The following is a 22,285-nucleotide window of genomic DNA, read 5'->3' as shown; positions in this document are numbered from 1 at the left end:
GGTTTGTTCAGATTAAATAGAAGAAGATACAAAACATTAAAACGTGTTAAAAAGACAACAGCCTTTATAATCCCAATGTAGTTTGGACTCGCAAGCAGGGTTCATATCTCATCACTTAACAACAGGATAGCCACAGTGATTCTCTGACACTTTCCTCTGGGAAGTAATGTGGATGTATTTTACAGCCTGTAGGTCAATATTCAGGCCACCGAAAAGTCCCATTGCAGTAACCTGTCTGGTGTTGCACCACTTTTCTCAAGTAGTGCAGTCCCTGTACATTTCTTTGTGCTACTCGGATTAATATGACTTTCATTGAAAATGTTCTGAAGCCAGGTACAGTCGTAATGTGGTCTGGGAAGCGAGTGTAAGATCTGTATGAAACACATCAAACTACACTCAATATGTTCCCTTTGGGTCTTAAATTGAGCTCACCAAACCAAATGATAGTTGGAATAGAGGGTTTATTTTTTTCCACTGCTACTACACAGTGGCAGGCTAAAAAAAAAAAGAAAACAAAAAACCCCCAAAGCCAAATGCTCTGGTATCTCAGCTTGGATCTTAGTCAGCTTGGAGAGAGATGTCTCAAAGATTTTGGTGTGGGTGAGCTACCGTCGAGAAATATTAGCAGTGGAGCTCTGGCATCTGTTAGTGAACATTATTAGTTGCACCATGTCACAGAGGACAGAGTAACCCTCGCGTCATATATTTGTCGTTAACACTGCCTGCTGAGATTTACCACCAGGTGTCATCCCACTGCTCCCTACACACATTAAAACCTTGTAAAGAGTGTGACACAGAACACGTTTGTTCAAAGTCAGTTAGAGCATGAAATGAAATATAAACACCTCACTGCTTCATCACATAAGCCCCTGAACACAGCAGCTGTCACACTTGTTTTTTGTTGTTCTTGTTAAAGTGAATTAAAACCTCATTGTGTGCTGTCTACAGGCCCGACGGACAAGTTGACAAGAGACGTCACTCATTCCACAGCAGCAGTCCCAAGAAAAGACTCCAGTTTACGTCAACAGGCAGAGAAGATGGTAACATATTTATACGTACAGATACAGTTTTTTATAAAATTCAGTGAAGTACTGCTTTTTTGTTGTTTGACCAGATTTATTGCATTGTTTTGGTGCTGTACTCCTACCATAAACCAGTTTAAGTGATACTGAATAACAGGGTGATTATTTATACTTCTTATCTTTTAATGTAAGAATGGATGGATGATGAATCTTTTAATATGCGATGTAACAATAAAACCTGATGCTTGATTGATTTGAATTGATTTTTCGTTGGTCACACTGGTTGTCTTCACTTAACAGGAGGCACCTGTTTGTTCTTGGGCATTATTTATTTTAAGGTGTTGCTTTAGAATGCGAGAAGGTACATTATAATTAATTTGTTATATTAATTACACTAATCTTCACTACTTCTGTTATTGCTGTAGTAACACTTCAGTAACTTTTTTGTTTGTTTTTTTTGCACACATAGCAGACAGTAGATCTAAAACAGTATTTACTGTGAGCACTTTTTTCCTTTCTCTGCCAGAGTCCTCTGGTGGTGAAAACCCACAGGATGAAAACTCCCAGCTGGGTTGGGAGGAGCAGGGAGGCTTTAGTGGACCTGACCCGCAGGACCCCTGTGAAGACTCAGCCTCACTTCACAGAATCCAGTCACTGGCGGAGGCTGAGAGACTGTTTGATGAGTTGACGCAGGAGAAACAGCAGGTGAGAGTTCAAAGGCATGTCACAATATGCAATAGTATCTGCTTTTTAATTAAATCAATGTATGTATGTAAGTGGCACACTGGTGTTTTTTTTAAAAATGGTGTAAAAAGGTAAACATGCATGTGCAAGTTTTATGATAAGTCTGTAGGTGTGGGGGGGCGAGTGAATGGTATCTCTCAGTGTTAGCCCATTAATGAACTGTTAACTAGTTAAGGGTGTACTTGGTTTTACCCTAAGATAATTTAGTCTCCCTGCCTCTAGATAGATGGTTATTAACAAAAAAACAAACAAACACATGAGCATGGTAACATTCCAAAATTTAGCTTCCCTTATAAGCTGTTGGGACATGGCAAACATTGATATTAACAGCCTTTATCTCGCCACTCTACAACAAAGAGTACATGGGGGAACCCACCCAGCACAGGGAGAACATGAAAACAGTGCTAACCACTGTGCCACCCTGTTTGCTGTCCACTTAACTAGAACACCTGTTCTTCTGCTTTGGTATTAGGATTTCCTCTTCCTCTCATTTTGGGCAGACTTTGTACTTTATTGATTTGTTATAACAGCTTGTGATACAAGTGCCCTGTTTTTAACTTTTTCTTAATATCTCTTTGATACACTTCCAAGTCCTAGTGATTGTTTCATCACATTCTGCTTGTAATTACAAAAGGAAATTTGCAATTATTTTAAACACCAGAAATTCCAGTAGTTACCTTTAAAGACCCTTGCATCTCTTGACACATAGGCCAGGATTCATTGTTTTTACAGAGCTGCTAAATGACTTCTATTTTTAGGAGGTTTATATCCACCCACTCCCCCCCTCCTCCTGTCTCTACCTTGCTGACATGGGAATATTACTCTGCGTTACACATGAGTCCATTGAATGTGTTTCGTGTGAGGGGTACTTAATTAATATAATTATTTTTGGTCATAAATGATTAACTTCTGAATGTGTGATGTACAGATTGAGGCAGCTTTGAGCCGGATGCCTGGTGCAGGCGGCAGAGTGAGCCTACAGACCAGGTTAGATGAGGTAAGGCTCCACGGAAACCATCCAAATATTTAATATCATGTTTCTAGGATTTATTTATGGTGGTTGTTGTTAAGCAGATGGTGTTTAGATTCTTTATTACAATCCTTTTTACTAACAAAATTTTGCAACCTGTCACTAGTTCTTAAATTTGAACATTTGTGTAATGCAAATTACATGATTTGAGGGGGGTTAGGTTGTGGTTAAAGAGAGTGTTTTCACAGTTTATAAGTTTAAAAGGCTAGGCTTACAATGTAAATCTGTGGATACCAGTCTCCCACTTTGGTGCAGATAGAAATAGTTCAGCCAGCTTATTGATACATTTTAGATTTATCCACCAACTGCTAAATGTCTTATGTTGTTCAATACTTTGTTTTTTCGTTATTTAAAAAAAATAAAGACCCAGAAAACATTGCCATCAGCCTGAACTGTGTCGTATGCAGGGCTTTTTAACAAACGTTAACATACTGACACTTTAAATAAAACTGCTAAACCTCAACAAGTTAGTATGGTAGTATGCTTTGTTAGCATTTCGCTCAAAGCTTACCACTGTAATTAGGTAGAGACTCCAAGCTGCTGTCAACCTTGTTCAGTAGATTCTGTTTTGTGGACCAAACTAAATGCATTAGCTAATTAGAATCATTGATTCTACTGTAGGGCAATTCGATATAACGATATGTTTCATATGACGATATGAAAACGTCTATCGTTTCATATTACACTATCGTTTGTTTTGTGGTGTCACAAAATAAACTGTTTACGGCAATATTTTTTCATTGTTTTGATGGTCACTGTAGTGGCTATATTAATTTTTTAAAGTTCTATCTTTCTCTTATATTTAAAATAACAACACTGTGGACGGAAAAGCGACTGTTTTTACTCTTTGTCGTTAGCAACAACAATAGTAAAACATTGTGTGGCTCCGCCGTCTGCTTGTTTATTTTCCACATAAACCTTTCACAATAAAGCTGAATATCCTGTTGAGGTTTTTTTAAAAAAAAACTGAACATGACCTGACAAAATACATTTATTCTCAAACATCAAATTTTAGAATATACATCAAACAAATTACCTCAAATAAAAACAAGAAGTAACTCTAAATGGCACTTACAGTCACCACGTGGATGCAGGCACAGAGAATACCAGCATGGCCAGTCAAGATGAGGCAGAACCAGGTAGCTTCAAACAGAAGGATCAGTAAAAACAAATCGAGGAGCTTATTCCTAAACGAGGGGCTACCTCTGTAGCATGGACATGGTTTGGTTATGAAAACTCTGACACGGACCAGAAAACTGTACTATGCAAATTATGCAACCGGTCCCCACCTAGGACTCAAACATGGCAACCCTCTTCTATCACCTACGCAAGAAATACGTGAAAGAGTATGGAGAGAATTTACGGATGAGAAGCAAAAAAGAGCCGTCAGATGCTCAAAATAAACCTTAGAACTTAGAAGAACTTAGAACTTTTATTGTCAATGTTCAGTTGCTTGCACAATGAAATTAGGAAACAAGACCATAAAGGTGTGAAAGAAAAGAAAACTATATACAAGAAAGAAGAAAAACAATATAAGAACACTATATACATGATGTTTGTGTTACATGAAGCATTGTGGGGGTGTGCACAAGGCGTCGTAATAAAATATAAAAAATAATAAACAAGGGTGGGAGGGCTATGGTCATTAAGGGATGGAAATTGCACATCTGGATGGAAATTGCACATCTGCCGAAATATTGCAGAGGAAGAACAGAATATTGCACGGAAACAAAAAGAAACACACACACACACACACACACATAAAAAGCAACAAAATAAATAGCAAGTAGCAGCAACAGAGTGATTGTAAAAAACTCTTCATTTGTATTTATTTTTCTGACTGCCCACGGGTAGAAGCTGTTCTTTAGTCTGTTGGTTTTGTACCTGATGGATCTGAACCTTTTTCCAGAGGGCAGGATGTTGAATAGATGGTGGTTAGGATGGAGGTGGTCTTTTATAATTGCCCTGGCTCTGGAGAGACATCTAGAGCTGGCAATGAAGACCAGGGTGGAGAGTGGACAGCCGATCACCTTCTCTGCAGTTCTGATGACCCTCTGGAGTCTCTTCTTATCGGCTGTTGTGCAACCAGCGTGCACCAGCACACTCTCGATTGTGGCACGGTAGAAGGACACTAGTAGGTCAGTCTGCAGCCTGTTCCATCTCAGAACCCTCAGGAAATGGAGGCGCTGCTGGGCTTTCTTCACCAGGGCTGATCTGTTAGTTGTCCAGGATAGGTCCTCAGAAATGTGGGTACCGAGGAACTTAAAGGAGGACACCCTCTCCATGTAGTCACCTTTTATGGAGAGGGAAGGGGGATCAGTTTTTTCTTGTGAAAGTCCATGACACTTCCTTGGTTTTCCTGGTGTTGACGGTTAAGTCATTGTTGTCACACCATTCTGTCAGGCGTTGGATCTCATCTCTGTAGGCAGTTGTCATCGTTGGTGATGTTTGTTTTTGGGGTTTTTTGTTAGTAAGAAAAAGGTGAAAAAAACACTAAAGTGGGAATAGATGAAAAGTGACTAATTGGCAACAGTGAGGTGACCTGAAGTGATGCTTCATTAAAAAAAAGTCAAGGGATGCCAGTTTTCATTTGGGTTTATTCTCTGAGCCCCATGAATGTCTACATTTACATCTGGGACCTCCCAGACAGGTCAACATCCTTAGAGTTAATACAGTTCCTTAAATCAGATACTAATGTATTGAACCTGCTAACTTACTTTTGAAACGGCTGCCACTGAAATTTATGCTCCACTTCCACCCTCAGGTGGCCTTAGAGAATCGTCTGGAGAGGCTGAACCGTGAGCTGGGATCCATCCGAATGACCCTGAAGAGATTCCACGTCCTCCGTTCCTCGACCAACATATAGCAATGTCTGTCTTCTTACTTTAGTATTGATTCTACAACTTAGTGTCTTGGTTTTATACACAGCACTGATTGTCCTCCCATCTTTTTCTGTGCCATAAACCCATCTGTACAGTGACTCCACAGCATCTTTTTATACCTCTTACTTATTACTCGGGGATATTTTGTATATGTATGAAAGATATAGCAATTTTTTGGAGTATATTTTTTAGAAAAGCACAGATTTGTACAGTCGTTTACTTTTTTAGCCACAGAAATATCAATATTAATATTCTTTACTTGCCATATTCAGGAGTAGATTTTTAAATTGGCTCATGTTTCAGAGTAAATGTGAACGATCAAAACAAACGTTTCCAGCAAAATCATTTATCCACTTTGGAACTATCACTGCCTTTCTTTCTTTTTTTCTTTTTCTTTTGTTGTGGCTCTTTTGTTTTTTAAGTTTTGAATGTTTTTCCATTTGACATGACATAAAATATATTCATTTATGTTTTTATGTGTTAAGGTAATTTTCTTCAATTTGTTGCTTATTTATCTTTTGCTTTGGGCCAAACTTATTGATCTTGAAGGAAATATTTACTTGAGTCAAATCAGGGGGTTTTTGTGTGGCTTTTTTGCTTTATGTCTGTAAATTATTTTACAGTAATGGTCCATTCCGAAATAGAGTGAAACCAGCACACACACATTTCCACAGAGTCAAAACCTGAGTCAGCTGTTTTTCAATGATGCTTGTGCATGGAGGTTCTTGCACTGCTTCCTTGTTGTCCTGGTTTTCCTACAATGATATGAACTTCACTGGAAATGTAATATTGTTGCACAATAAATGACGCTTTTTGTTAAAAATAAATCAGTATTTCTCTTTGTTTATGCCCAGTGGCTGTTATTCAGTATTATTTACATAGAGCCCGTTTACAAAATTTATCTCAAGGCACTTTATATTCTCAGGTAAAGAGCTTACAATATTAGAGAGAGACTCCCTGTTGATCTCTGTTGAGCATGCATTTGCTGATGGTGGGGAAAAAGAACTCGCTTCTATGAGGAAGTGCTCAGTGTACTGTGGAAAGGCCCCTGGCAACCTAAACCTACAGCAACATGATAGATTTCAGGCTTCAAAGCTCTTGCGTGATGGGGTGACATGTGGTGCTCAACTGAACTGTAGAACTGTTGGTTCCAATTATTTGTGCCGCTTGTACTGAAAAGTTAAATTTTTCAGAGGCAGGAATCAGCCAATCAAATCAGATTTATTTACTGTAGTCAATCAAATCAATTTATGATATTGTAAGAGAGTGAGGTAATTGCTCTGGAAGTTTAGTGTCAAAGAGGAGATCCTGGCATTGAGGATTCACTCTGTTTTGTATACAATGAATAACAGGCAGTAATTTAAGACTAATGAAAGATCGGTTAGCTTGCCTGATTAGATTGTTGCTAGGATTACTGCATCTACAAAGCACCACCATCCCACAATTAAGCACTGAAGAAATGCCTATATGCCTCCTGAGTCTAAACTAGGAGCTTGGTCCACACCATGGGGGCCTGACAGTCGAATACTCTGTGTGCCATTCATTCTCACATTGGCAGGGTTCCTATGTCCTTTATTTCTGTCCTCCTTTTAATTTTCATCGATTTGCAGCATACTCACATAAGTTGACAGTGTCTAAACCCTATTCTGTTCAATTCAATTTTATTTATATAGCGCCAAATCACAACAATAGTCACCTCAAGGTGCTTTATATTGCACAATAGATTGTACAATAATAGATACAGAGAAAAACCCAACAATCATATGATCCCCTATAAGCAAGCACTTTGGCGACAGTGGGAAGGAAAAACTCCCTTTTAACAGGAAGAAACCTCCGGCAGAACCAGGCTCAGAGAGGGTCGGCCATCTGCTGCGACCGGTTGGGGTGAGAGAAGGAAAACAGGATAAAGACATGCTGTGGAAGAGAGACAGAGATTAATAACAGCTTTGATTAAATGCAGAGAGGTCTATTAACACATAGTGAGTTAGAAATCTCAGTGCATCATGGGAATCCCCCAGCAACCTACATCTATTGCAGCACAACTAAGGGAGGATTCAGGGTCACCTGGTCCAGCCCTAACGATGTGCTTTAGCAAAAAGGACAGTTTTAAGCCTAATCTTAAAAGCAAAGATAGTGTCTGTCTCCCGAATCCAAACTGGAAGCTGGTTCCACAGAAGAGGGGCCTGGAAACTGAAGGCTCTCCCTCCCATTCTACTTTTAAATACTCTAGGAACAACAAGTAAGCCTGCAGAGCGAGAGCGAAATGCTCTAATACAGTGATATGGTACTACAAGGTCATTAAGATAAGATGGGGCCTGATTATTTAAGACCTTGTATGTGAGGAGCAGGATTTTGAACTCGGGATTTAACAGGAAGCCAATGAAGGGAAGCCAATACTGGAGAAATATGCTTTCTCTTTCTAGTCCCTGTTAGTACTCTTGCTGCAGCATTTTGGATTAACTAATGGCTTTTCAGGGAGGTTTTAGGACATCCTGATAAAAATGAATTACAGTAGTCCAGCCTGGAAGTAATAAATGCATGAACTAGTTTTTCAGCATCACTCTGAGACAGGATATTTCTAATTTTAGAGATGTTGCGCAAATGGAAGAAAGCAGTCTTACATATTTGTTTAATATGTGCATTGAAGGACATGTCTTGGTCAAAAATGACTCCAAGGTTCTTCACAGTGTTGCTGGAGGCCAAGGTACTGCTATCTAGAGTAACAATCTGGTTAGATACCATATTCCTAAGATTTTCAGGGCCGAGTACAATAACCTCAGTTTTATCTGAATTAAGAAGCAGAAAGTTAGCGGCCATCCAGGTCTTTATGTCTTTAAGACATTCCTGCAGTTTAACTAATTGGTTTGTGTTATCTGGCTTCATGGACAGATAGAGTTGGGTGTCATCAGCATAACAGTGAAAATGTATACTATGTCTTCTAATGATACTGCCTAAGGGAAGCATGTATAATGTAAACAGAATTGGTCCTAGCACTGAACCCTGTGGAACACCATAATTGACCTTAGTGTGTGAAGAGGACTCTCCATTTACATGCACAAATTGGCGTCTATTAGATAGATATGATACAAACCACTGCAGCGCAGTACCTGTAATACCTACAGCGTGTGCTAATCGCGCTAATAGAATATTATGGTCAACAGTATCGAATTCTGCACTAAGGTCCAGCAGGACAAGCACAGAGATGAGTCCACTGTCAGAGGCTATAAGAAGATAATTTGTAACCTTCACTAAAGCTGTTTCTGTGCTGTGATGAGCTCTGAAACCTGACTGAAACTCTTCAAATAAGTAATTCCTCTGCAGATTCTTACACATCAGCTAAAATTTCATACTGTTAGTTTCACTAGCTGGGCCCATGTCCTCATTTTAGGTTTGACAGCGTTTTAGTAGGTAAAAGTGAATGCTTTGACATGAATTGAGCTGCGGTTTGGGGAAGGCCTTGAAGTGGACTGGCGATGGCTCCCGGGCCTGGCAGATCCCCATGCACTAAATAGAAATGAAGAAGTTAGAAAATTGAGATGGAGGGGGAGAGGGTGGGCCACGTAAACGAGAATGAACATCTTGCAGAACTGGGGGAACCTATATAGATGACAACCGGAAGGAGCGTGTTTGGAGGCTTGGTCCTGCTCCTGAAATTCCAATAAATAATCTCCAAGATAAGAAGTGTGGGGACCAAGAAATATGTTGCTTTCTACCTGTGGCACACTTTGTATTTTACCACTTTGTAAAAGTTAAATATAAAATGATGTTCTAATACTGTCTGGATGAGAATACAGTGCTTCACATAAATACCCATGTTTTCAAAACTGTGGTGTCCTGGTGCCCTTGTTCTTGGTCCATCTCGTGCCACTCCACTTAAGAAATCCTGGAAACGCCCCTGCTAACTTGAACACTATTTCAGCAGAAATTTCGCAGCTGACACAGGTGACCCACTAGAGGACGCCTTTCTCCTCTGTTGCTCTGCAGAAAAATGTCCTGTTCTGTTATTACTATTTACCCGGCATGTTATCAGCAGCCACCGGCAGCACACTGCGCTGCAGCGGAAAGCCCGAACAGGACGGCCGGGTAGTCCGCTGTGGCGTTGACAGCAGCTTTGACAGGCGGAAACACACCGGGAATGAGCGCTGTTTGTGGGGGGAAATCAGCAGAACGAACACCGCTAACCCTTCACTGTAAAATATATGAAAGATAACGCTGTAAGCCGGCTTGTCTCCTCTGAAAATCCTCTGAAAAGTCCGGAGATGTGCGCGATATGTGGTCTGCAGACAGACTGTGACTGCAGGTGAGCCGCCGATCGCCCTGATGCCGCAGTTGTTGACCGATTGTACGGTGTCACTGCTAATTAACGCTGCTATCTCTCATTAATTCCACTAATGGAGGCGATGTAACGTTTAATTAATTCCCGCATTATTTGTGGGAGCATTGATTTGGGCTGCAGAGGTCAGGTGGTGTCCGTCATAAGCAGTGCAAAGCAGCTAAGCAGCATAGTCTACATATATTATGACTGTGGTGTGAGGGGAATGATGTTAGTCTGTCTACTGTGGGCAACTTGCATGATATAAGGGACACCTGTGGAGACATATGTAAAACGTTGTAAGAGCTGCCCCATGGCTGCTGTTGTATTGTGGGTTGGTCTCCTTCCGTCTGCAGTCATTTTGTGTGTCTTTGTGACTGTCTTTTTTCTCGATTGCATCTCTTTTTGGTCATTTTGTGTAGGTGCTTTGCATATCATCGTTGTTTAGTGTGTTGTTGTGGTCATTTCCCACTGTTTTTCTGTGTCTTCTTGTCGTTGTTTTGCAGGCTTTTTGTCTTTTTCTTCTTCTCTTATTAAATCCGTGATTGATTAGATGGTTTTGTGTTTTTTGTGCTTTGTTTTATGCGTCCTTGTAGGTGTTTAATCTCTGCAACAGTTTGTTGTTTCTTTGCACACCCTTTGCTTCTCATAGCTTTTACCACTTTGTATTTGTTTTTGGTCTGTGTGCTGTGTGGAACGTTTTTTTTTTTTTTTTTAATCTATTAGTATATATATATATATATATATATATATATATATATATATATATATATATATATATATATATATATATATATATATATATATATATATATATATATATATATATATATATATATATATATATATATATATATATATATATATATATATATATATATATATATATATATATATATATATATATCTGTGTGTATGTTTGTGTCCCTTTTGCCTCCATCTGTCTCACTCACATATACACCTTTACATTACACTTGTGAAAATGGAGAAAAATGGATAGATTAATCGAAGCCAGAGAATGTTTAGAACTGGTAAATCCAAAAACGTTTCGAACCATTATGCTCCTGTCATGGACAAAAAAACCCCAAACAAAAAAAAAAAAAAAACCCATCTGCTTGTTATCACTCCTATCAGCACATCCAATACCAGATGCATACTGGTTATGGATGTGCTCGCCCTATTTCCTCCCATTTTAGGTTCATTTTGAATGATTTGAGTGTGTGTGTGTGTGTGTGTGTGTGTGGCAGGGAGTGAAAGAAGATGGAGCCTCACAGGATTTGATTATCTAGCCAAAATGATTAGGTTTGCTTTAATGAATGCTGTTAGGAAGTAGCCACTGCAGAAAGAATGAGTCATATTATTGATTGCCACTTGCTCCTTCTCCTCCTCCCTCTCTCTCCCTGTCTTGTCGTCCATCCATTCACTCTTCCTCTCTTCTCTTTTTCTTTATGTCATCTCTAGATATTCACATTATCGCTTCCTTTTTTTCTTGTCATTTTCTCGTCCTCTGTTTTAATTTTTCGTTTCTTTCAAAGGACATGCCACATTCCCTCCTTGTCCTATGTCTACAAAGATTTAATGTGAAGTGACATGTAGCCAGAGTGACGGTTGCATACCAATAAGGAGGGAAGAGAGTGGCCGGGGAGTCTTGGAAGAAGGGGGAGGCTGGATGGGGGTCTTGTCACGAGATGCCACGTCATCGCAGTGTGTGAAATCTATTTTTAGCAGCGTAAACAGAGGGATTCCAGCCCACTGATCATGGCTTTGCAGTCAGGACTGTGAGGTGGGAGACTGCCAGAACGTGAGATGCTGGATGTGAATGAACGACAGTTGTATAAGCCCTTTTTGTCTGCCTCCACCGTCACTCCCCTCCCATCACCTTGGCCTGTCATAATGAACACTGCACCGCAAATAGACCAACAATTCTTCTGGCTACTTTTGCAACACTGTTTTGCTTTACATGCATTCACATGCAATATCCTCTATGTTTTCGACTGAAAAACCTGTCAGCAGTTACTTTTCTATTAAGTTAATTACCAAAACATGTATACAACCTTCACAAAAATGACTGGCTACAAGTGGAAACCAGCAATATGAAGCTCATGCCCGAAGTGTTTTTTCAGCACTACAATCACACAGTGATGGATCTACCATCACTTGCTTCCATTTTTGTGCACACACTCAAACCCAGGGATTATACGAGCAACACTCTATCAGGGAGTTGCCAATATCCCTGGCTGTTTTGTAACTAACTATGTTGTCTGGCATGGATTTATCAGTTTCTTTGCCTCGCAGAACCATAAAAGTACAAACATAAAGAAACAATCAAAATGTATTTGATTTTTTAACAGCAACACAGTAAAGTGTTTTGCCAAACAACACTAGAGATATGTTGAGGGACAGAAAACAATGAATAAATTGGACATAAAATAATATTTATTAACAAATAAACTGGTGGTATTATACCATCACAGAAGCCATTTTATTTTTGATTTTAGTTTTTTAGTTTACTAAAGTCATGCTGGTGAAATGTGAGGACTTTTACTCAGAACTATTTCTGTATTCTAATGTTAGTATTTCCACTGACATAAAAAAAACCCCTGTTATTACAAAGCTGATACAAACACACATATAGGAAATATTCAAAGTAGCCTGACATTGTTAGGGTTTACAGTGAATTGATGGTGCCCTGAACACATCTGAGACCAAGTTGGCGGGCTAGAGGGGGGATTGTTCTGGGAATTGAAAGCACTCAGACTAATTAACAGTCCCCCAGCTTTGTTCAGATCCAGTGAGGCGTTATGTCCTCATTAAATATTCGCACAGGTTCAGGGGTACGGATGAGGCACAGAAACCTGCTCAATAGATATTCGATACATTCTGCTACTTAGTTAAGAGTAATCTCTGTGAATCAGTTTTCTCAAAGGGTTGGCTACAGGCCAACTACTCCAAAGCATACAATGAACATTCTGTTTTGCATTTGGCATAAATAAGGATTGCAAGACAGAATTACAACTGTCTTGTTATATAGATTGAAATGTATTTTTACTGTTCTGTCTTATTTTCCTTTGGCCTTTTATCTCCTTAAATCCTCCTGTTGTAATAAATGCCTGTTACTACTTGGATGAGGTTATTAGACCAACTAAACACCAAGAAAAATAATGAAAAAAAAATTGTGGAGTTTATCATAGAGGTTACTAAAATTATTGTTGTCACAGTCCCAACCAAATCAGTTGTTGAGCTTTACCTTGCAAGTATTAATCTTCACTACACGAAACGTCAGAGCAAATCAGATCCATCTTCTGCGTTCTTCCATCCAGTAAGTGTTGAGATATAGATTGTGTCCCTATCCAAGGGCCATTTGTGCCTTTAGGGTGATCCTGTGGGTTCCATGATTGTGGATACAAAAGAAGGTTTTTACCACCTGGTTGGACTAGATGAAAAGTGGGAAGTAACATCTGGAGCTGAACAATAAAGCAAATGCACAAGTGGCAAGAACTGCATTTCCTCCAAGAGCCACTAGAGGCTGACTCCAAAATGGAGTTGATTGCCATAGACTCCCATTACAAAAATGTCCAACTTTACAGTATTAAACCACACGTTCAAGAGTTCCATTCACTGGAACTAAGGGGCCAAGCCCAACTCCTGGAAAACAACCCCACACCATCATCCCCCCCTTCACCAAACTTTACACTTGGAACAATGCAGTCAAGCAAATACTGTTCTCCATCAGATTGCCAGATAGGGAAGCAGGATTCATCAATCCAGAGAGCTAATTTGAAGACCACATGAAGTCTGGAGGTCTGTAGCGGCTGACTGCAGGAAATTGGTGGCCTCTGCTCACTATGTGCTTCAGTGTCTGCCGACTTCAATTTGTTATTATACCTCTAGCAGAGTGTGGAATATGGAGGAGTGAGGAAATTACATGACTGGACTTACTATCACAGTATCTGCGCTGGAATTTAATTCCATGGCCACTTTCCATGTGGTTACTGCTCTCCCTACACTCTCCTACTGTCCTGATGCACTTTCGGGAGGGGATAAATGGAAGAACGCATTCAACACAGCCCTAAGTCATTTCGAATATCTGATTATGTTGTCTCACTAACGCCCCCTGTGGTCTTTCAGACACTAGTTAATGATGTATTGAGGGACTTCTGTCTACCAACTCACTAGAAGAATATCGAGTCCATACTACAACGCCTCATGGAAAATTGGTTATAATACAAGGTAGAAAAATGTGAGTTCCACTTTCCTTCAGTAACCTTTTTTGGTTATATTTTGGCAGGAGGACAGGTGAAGACCGATCCAGCAAAGATTCAAGCAGTGAATGAATGGCCCACTTTCGCTAACTTATACTGTCACTTTATTCAGAATTACAGCCAGGTAGCCGCACCACTCACTAACCTCACCTCCACCAAGGTCCCATTTTTCTGGTCTCCTGAAGCTGAAGCAGCCTTCACTGAATTGAAACATTTGTTCACTTCGGAACCCGTTCTGATTCACCTCGACACTACAAAATCATTCATAGTGGAAGTAGCCTCAGATTCAGGAGTTAGGGCCTTTCTCTCCCAACGTTCAGGGCCACAAGCCAAGCTACAGCCTTCTTCTCACGTCGCCTCACTCTAGCCAAGCGAAATTATGATGTGGGCGACTGAGAGCTGTTTGCTGTAAAATTAGCCATTGAGGAATGGCGTCACCTGTTAGAAGCAACCGAACAACCATTTACCATTTGGACTCATCACAAGAACCTAAGAACCGCCAAGAGGCTCAATGCCAGCCAAGCCTGTTAGCATCTTTTTTTTGCAGTTTCTCTATTTCTCTACTTCCTATTGGCCAGGTTCCAGAAATGTCAAGCCTGATGCTTTGTCCCGCCAGTTTGCCACCAACAATGACCCACCTGAGACTGCCCCTATTCTCCCTGCCACCTTCATGGTAGCTTCGTCTCCTGGGACATCAATCCGCCAGGCTCTTCAGGATGAGCCTGACCCAGGTACCAGTCCACCTAATCACTGCTATGTCCCCATTCCAGCCCTTTCAGCAGTCATCCATTGGGTTCACACCGCCAAGTAAGTAGGTGTAAGTAGGACTATTTCATTAATCAAATGTCACCACTTTTGATGGGGAACTCCAGAAAGAGATGTTAAAGACTATGTGGCCGCCTGCTCCATCTATGCATGAAGCAAGAACAGCACTCAAGATTAGATTCAATTTTGTCACCGGCCTGCCTTCCTCCGGGAAGTCCGTAATTCTTTCAATATTTAATAGGTTTTTCAAGTCAGCCCATTTTATCGCTCTGGACAAACTCCCTTCTGCCTCTGAAACTGCCAGGCTCCTGGTTGGTCGTATTTTCAGTCTCCACAGCATCCTTACAAAAATTCTCCCAGACAGGAGTCCTCGTTTCACTTCACAGGTCTGGTAGACCTTCTGCACCGCTCTTGGAGACAAGGTCAGCCTAAGCTCTGGATATCACCCACAATCCAACGGCCATACTGAGATGCTCATCCAGGAATTCGAATTGGCCCTCCACTGTGTCACCACACTAAACCTGGTAACCTGGTCTTTGCATCTTCCTTTTGTAGAGTACGCACATAATTCACTTACCTCATCTACAACTGGTCTCTCGCCTTTTGAAGCCTCTCTAGGTTATCATCCACCCCTGTTCCTTCAGAATGAGGTTGATCTCGCTGTTCCTTCTGTTCAACACCACTTGCAACGCTGTCGACACATTTGGACTTGGACTCGGGAGGCGCTACTAAAGGCCGTTGTTTGAAAGCACCGCTACGTGGATCAACTAAGAAGACCTGCCCCTAATTTTACTCCAGGAACATTCCTCTCAGGCGATTCTTCCACAGGCTCGCCCCATGCTATATTGGACCCTATGAAGTTGAGTCCGTCATCAGTCCTACGGCTCCCTGCATCCATGCGCATAGATCCCATGTTCTACTTTTCCCAAGCCAAGCCGGTGCACTCCAGTCCACTGTCATCTGTTCTTCACCAGTTTGTCAGCTACCTCATGGTGGTAACCAGGCCTCATTGCTTCTTGTTTCCATGTTTATGCTATGTGCTTATCTTGATCTCTTTGTGCCTTCAGTAACCTCATCAAGCCACTGCCTAACTCACCTGCAACTCTATAATCTGGACGGTGGTCTCCACAGCAAGATCCTCTGTTTCACTCTGCAACTCACTCCTCGGAAGTTAAACAACTCACCTGCCTGCCAGGAGGCTGCCCGCCGTCTTCTCAGGAATATAGGAAAAGCAAGGTCCTAACCACACTCTCCCTCTGTTACAGTGCCTCCACGTCCGAGATTGCCCACCACATACTCACGTCTTGTCATTGCTTATCTCTGTGTTTATAATAAAGCTTTTGAAAACCTTAACGCTGTTCTGTTTGTGCCTCCACTTTGGTCCACTCCCACGTACAGGACTCCTTGACACCTAGTCTCTTTTTATTACATCTGAAATGTAATGCTGATTTGTAGACTTGCTTTAACTTCCTATCTTTATATTAGTAGTTTTGTACCAACTGTGTGCATTGTATGTGCTCTGATTTCCATGCTGCGTGAATTTCTCCTTTAAGCATTTCTTTTGTTTGCTTCTGTAGTATTTTATTCATACTGTTGTGTTGTGTTAATCACTAATGTAACATTTGAAGATTTGTGCTTATGTGAGCACAAAAATAAGCAGAAGTTATATTTATAGAATAACTAGAAACAAGAGGAAAACCAAACTGCACACTACCTCATACTGCTACTTTGCTCCATTTCATTTGGAAATACCACAGTTTTTTAATCTATTGCATTTATTATATAGTCTTTTTAACTCTCTATATAAATTCCAACAGAAAATAATAATGACGTAAAAAACCAATAACATTATTTTTATTCAGTGGTGTATCTTGATGTATGCTCAATCATCCAGGTAAGTAAATCCCAAAAGGTTGATTCTGTTCATCTGGACATAGCGTTTTCAGTGGAAGAAATGTTTCCTCACTCATCCAAGTGACTTCTTCAGTCTCTGGAGACTGAAGCCTCAGAAATTGCAAGTTAACAGCATCTCAGATTAGAGCCCAGATAAATGCCAAACAGACTTCCAGTAGCAGACACATCTCTACATCAACTGTTCCGAGGAGACAGCGCAAATCAGCCTTCATGATCTAATAGCTGCTAAGACACCACTACTAAGGAAAAGCAACAAACAGAAGAGATTTGTTTGGGCCAAGAAACACAAAGACTGGACATTAGACCAGTGGAAAGCTGTGCTTTGGTCTGATGAGTCCAAATTTGACAGCTTTGGTTCCACCCGTCGTGGCTTTGTGCGACACAGACAAGGTGAACGTATGGTCTCTACATACATGGTTCCCACTGTGAAGTATTTAGGAGGAGGTGTGGGGGTGCTTTGATGGTGACACTAATGAAAAAACTGAAGGCACACTGATTCAGCATGGCTACCACAGCATCCTGCAGCGACATGCAGTCTGGTTTGCATTTAGTTGACCCTCATTTATTTTTCAACATGACAATGACCCCATACACACCTCCAGGCTGTGTAAGGGCTAGTGATGGAGTGCTGCGTCAGATGGCCTGGCATCCATAGACACCTGACCTAAACCCAGATGATTTGGGATGAGATGGACCACAGAGTGAAGGCAAAAAGGCCAACAAGTGCTGAGCATCTCTGGGAACTCCTGAAAGACTGCTTAAAACCATTTCAGGTGACTACCTCATGAAGCTCATGGAGAGAATGCCAAGAGTGTGTAAAGCAGTAATCAAAGCAAAGGATGGCTAATTTGAAGAATCTAAAATATAAAGCATGTTTTGAGTTATTTCACACTTGTTTGTTAACTACATAATTCGCATGTGTTCATTCATAGTTTTGATGCCTTCAGTGAGAATCTAAAATGTAAATCGCCATGAAAATAAAGAAAAACCATTAAATGAGAAGGTGTTTCCAAACCTTTGACTGGTAGTGTATGTCAATAACTTGATGTAGGGCAGCGGTGTCAAACTCCAGGCCATTGTATTTTCACTCAGAAAACTGTTGCTAACTGGTCATTTTGTCTTTTTCAGATTGTTCTCTGTATACTCTAGCGATGATTAGATATTTGTGTTAACAAGCAGCTGAACACGTGTTACTAACAAAGTAGCTGATGAGTGTATATGTCTCTGTACATATCCAAAAGGATGTTAACAGTTTTCAGCTGTTTGTCAGCTGGTTAAATGACACTTTTTATGAGATCTTTCATTTCATGAAGTCATTACAGTTGAACATGGGGCCACATCTAAAGTTATTTTTTTATATTCAGTCTGTGGCAGTGATTAATATTCTGCCCAAAGGAAAAAATATCGCAGTTTTCAACTTGTGTTTGTTTTGTTTGTAGCTGCAGCTCTGTGCCATTGTTTAAGTGCACTAAACAGCATTGCAAAGACTGAAACACGAACTAAGCAGAGGCTCAGATGAGTGCTGAGAACACTGATTAGCTCCCCTCCCTCCTCAGGCGGTGATGCATCGCTGTCATTTACGAACGCGCAGGAAAGCAGAGCAATTTGAGAAATGTCACAACTAACTCCAGCTACAGCAGCGCCATCACTTTGATCCCTGGACCCGCCTCACCTCCATTTCCCCCATGCCCCCACCTCCTCCCTCTCCTCTGCCACCCTCATCTAAAAATAGCTTCTCCTCTTTCATCACCCAGCCATCACGTCAGGGCTGCGTTCACTCTCATTTGCTGTCCATGCCTCATTTTTTTTTCTCTGTTGTGATATTTTGACAGTGTCAGATGACCACATTAGCTATGGATGAATGCATTTGGCGTCAAGGAAAATAGACCTCCAACTAATTGCAGACACCCAAATCACTTTTTAAATAATGTAATATGGAATGCTTTTGCAACTAAGCATTACTCAATACTTTTAATGCTCTGAAACTGGATTGAGGAAGGAAATGGTTTAAAAACAGTCACTTCTCCTCCATAATGTGATATTTTTGACAGCGCTCTCTTTCTTGTGCAATGCTTCTGCATTGTAGACTCCTTGAAACACACATTAGGAAGATGCCGCCTGCTCACTGAGTCTCATTTCAGCTGTTTCTCATTCACAGGAAGAAAGGTTGAAACCTCCACTGGGGATGAACTGCAGGTCAGTGACACCATCTTCTATCTGTAGTAGTTCTGCAAACCAAACCATCAACTGAGCAGCGAGGAAGAGTGATAAAATATCATTTTTGTTAAGTAAAAGGAAGAACAGAACATCAGCCCTACTTACCGTAACTATTCAGAAAAGTCAAATTACTCATTCTGCACTATAATGTCCTTTGCATTATGTGTTGTTATTAATGCTGACTCATCATGTGTAAGCAGCATTATTTTAGTGTTTCCAAGTCTTTTTGTTTCTACTCTTATGATTTGAACTGTAAACAATCTGTGACACCCTGAGTCTCTCTATGAAACTGATTTACTTATTGACAGTAGTAAAGTGGTCATCAGAGCAAACACTGCCGCGACTGGTAGGGGGATAAGGGGAGGCACGCTGTAGAAGTAATTTACACTAATAAATAGCTTTTAGCTTCAATTTTGTTTCAAAATTTTTAAAAGGGTAAAACAAGTGGACACCTCAGGTAGCGGGTTCTTCTAATGGCTACTTGAGGTCACTCCAGTGTATCAATTCTCATAGATTCTCTAGATTCTCATGTTAAAATCAATTTTTCACCTTCATGATGGCTGTACAGTATAGGGAATTTCTGCACACTTACTCCATCCATCCATTGTCTTCCACTTATCCTTGTCAGGGTTGTGAGGGGGCTGGAGCCTATCCCAGCTACCAGAATACAGAGAGACAGACATATGTACTAACTCATATTTTTAAATTGTATTTAGGCTTAAAGTTATGGAATATTAAGGGTGTGGCCACTTTGAGAGACAGAGAACTGCCTACTAGGTGGGGTCTGTCACATTACCAGCAGCTTCAAGTCACTGAACTACACTACTGAAAACCTATGGATGAGAGGGTGTCCACATTTTGGCAGGTAGTGTAGGGCTGTTTCTAGCACTAAGAAAAAATGGATCAAATTTAATGTAAATATAAATAAATAAGTGCCTCACAATTGTAATTATGTAATGCTTTAAAGATAAATGTGAAATATAAATGCAAACAGTCTACTGGTAATGCAGCCACACACATGCTCAAGTGACGTCCACATAAATGCCGTTAGTTGCATCACAGCAGCTGACAGTGAGTAGCCACACAGACCTCTGTTTGACGAGTGCAGGATTGGTAGCAGGAGTATCTGGTGAGGAAAGATGTGCTTGACAACATCACAAATTAACAGTCACAATGACAGCAGATGTTCATGTTGGGTTGTGCGTGTGTAAGTGGTGTTTACTTAGCAGGGGTTGTTTCTGTTAGTGTCTGCTCTGCTGATGCTCAGATAAAGAGTGTGTGTGCAGCGGGCGGAGCACCCATCAACAAGTCATTTCATTCTGAGGATGTGGATCCCTGCAGCTCACAGATAAAACGTGAGGCTGAGAGCAGTGAACCTGCTGCTGGTGTTGCTGTACAAGCCTCGAAGCTTGTTTTCAGTTGCCGCGCTGCACTCTGACTGTAAATTCATTTAGGGGTTGGCTTGGCTTTTGAGATCTCCTGTAGTGAAATGTCTCCAGGTTGTCTTTCTTCTCCTTCCTCTTCAAGTTATAGTCTTTGAAATGTCTTTTAAGCCCAAGCAGCAGCTACACAGTCCCCTATAGATCACTACGAGCTGCAGGTGGAATATTTTAAACAGAAACCCTTTGAGAAAAGTCATAAATAAATTGGTGTTAACTTGAAGCTCAATGGGGAAAGTGAAAAATAGTTCATAAAATGGAGCATTAGTGGATGGAAATGTTTATTCAGGCTGGCCAAAAAGCCAAACTCAGCCATGGTGTCTGCAGATCAGCTTACTCAATGCCAGCTTAGGCAACATCCTGTTGGCAAGTAGGGTTACCACACTGTTTAAGCTTCTTTAACCTGCACATAGTTGCTACACATCTACAAGATGCTTTGCAACTAACCTCAATGCCAGCTGCTCCTTTGGTGCTGCTTAAGTCTGAATTTAATGTCATGTAGATTTTCTACTGAAGCCTGCACTGTTCTGTGATGGATTCTTGCAGCTGCTCTACAGCTGAGCCACATGCCAAATAAGGTGACTATTGACTATAGTCAATGTTAACCAAGGTCATTCAGGATGTTTATTCAGTTCAGCTTTGTAGCAAATGAACAAATCTTAAATATACCAATCAGGGGTAACATTATGACCACCTGTGTTGTGGTTCCCCTTGTTGCTGCCAAAACAGCCCTGACCCATTGAGGCATGGACTCCACTAGACCCCTTATGGTTTGCTGTGGTATCTGGCACCATGATGTCACCAGTAGATCCTTGTAAGATGTGAGGTGGGGCCTACATGGATCCGACTTGTTTGTCCAGCATATCCCACAGATGTTTGATTGGACTAACATCTTTGAAATTTAGGCTGAGTCAACACCTCAAACCATTCCTGAACCACTTTTGCTTTGTGGCAGGGGGCATTATACTACTGAAAGAGGCTACATGACCCATGGTTCACCACTTCCTTCCTTGAGCCATTTTTGATAGATACTGTTGATTTGCATTGCCCATGACCCCAAAACAGGAAGTCTGTCTAACTAACCACTGCAGAGCCAGAACACCCACAAATGCTCCAGTTTTGGGGATGCTTTGTCCTGCGCTCCCAATCAAAATTTAGCCCATGCCAAACTTACTCAAATCATTATGCCTGCCAATTTTCCCTGCTTCACTGTGTAGTCTGCTTTACTAAAACAAATTCTGCAAAAACTAAACATGCAAAATTCCCTGCATTAAAAAGAGAGTGTTTGCAGAATTCACACTATTGCACCAGGCTCATTAAAAGGAAACATGGCCCTAATAAGAGAACTGTCAGTTAAAACAAAGGAAAGGATTATAAAGCTTCCTCGAGAAGAAAATCTGACACAGTTTGTGGCAAAAGATGTTGATTGTTTCCACTCAGCTGTGTCTAAATTTGGAGGAAGTACAAAAAATGGGAAGGTTATAAAAGGAAAGCGTATATGGGTAGATGGAAGACAGAAAACTCAAAGGACAGGATAAGAAATTCAAAGCAGTATACTTTTAAAAATAAAAAAAAGCACAACAAAGTAAATTAAAAAATGGATAGAAACAGGAGTTACTGTTTGTGACAGAACTGTAAGAAATAAAGGGTATGTATAAATTAAAATATACCTTCTATGCACATCATATTGTGTGTATA

At 40.7% G+C, this 22,285-nt stretch overlaps 2 protein-coding genes across 3 annotated transcripts in view; both read left to right on the top strand.

Annotated features, from left to right (window-relative positions):
- Positions 1 to 6,505, top strand: part of LOC116313180 (M-phase phosphoprotein 9) — a 36,692-nt gene extending 30,187 nt beyond the window's left edge. For both annotated transcript variants that reach the window (XM_031730791.2, XM_031730790.2), the window contains exons 21-24: positions 949 to 1,040; positions 1,549 to 1,727; positions 2,695 to 2,763; positions 5,561 to 6,505. In XM_031730791.2, the coding sequence (XP_031586651.1) occupies positions 949 to 1,040; positions 1,549 to 1,727; positions 2,695 to 2,763; positions 5,561 to 5,662 (442 nt within the window). In that variant the 3' untranslated portion in view covers positions 5,663 to 6,505. The remainder of the gene's footprint in view (positions 1 to 948; positions 1,041 to 1,548; positions 1,728 to 2,694; positions 2,764 to 5,560) is intronic.
- Positions 6,506 to 19,082: 12,577 nt separating this feature from the next.
- LOC116315895 (membrane-associated phosphatidylinositol transfer protein 2-like) overlaps positions 19,083 to 22,285 on the top strand; it is a 65,677-nt gene continuing 62,474 nt past the window's right edge. The window contains exon 1 of the mRNA XM_039615616.1: positions 19,083 to 19,127. The gene's annotated coding sequence lies outside the window, so the exon portion shown is untranslated. The remainder of the gene's footprint in view (positions 19,128 to 22,285) is intronic.

This window comes from Oreochromis aureus, linkage group 7 (assembly GCF_013358895.1).
Source record: "Oreochromis aureus strain Israel breed Guangdong linkage group 7, ZZ_aureus, whole genome shotgun sequence".
Classification (NCBI taxonomy): domain Eukaryota; kingdom Metazoa; phylum Chordata; class Actinopteri; order Cichliformes; family Cichlidae; genus Oreochromis; species Oreochromis aureus.
This window is presented reverse-complemented; position numbering and strand designations above follow the sequence as displayed.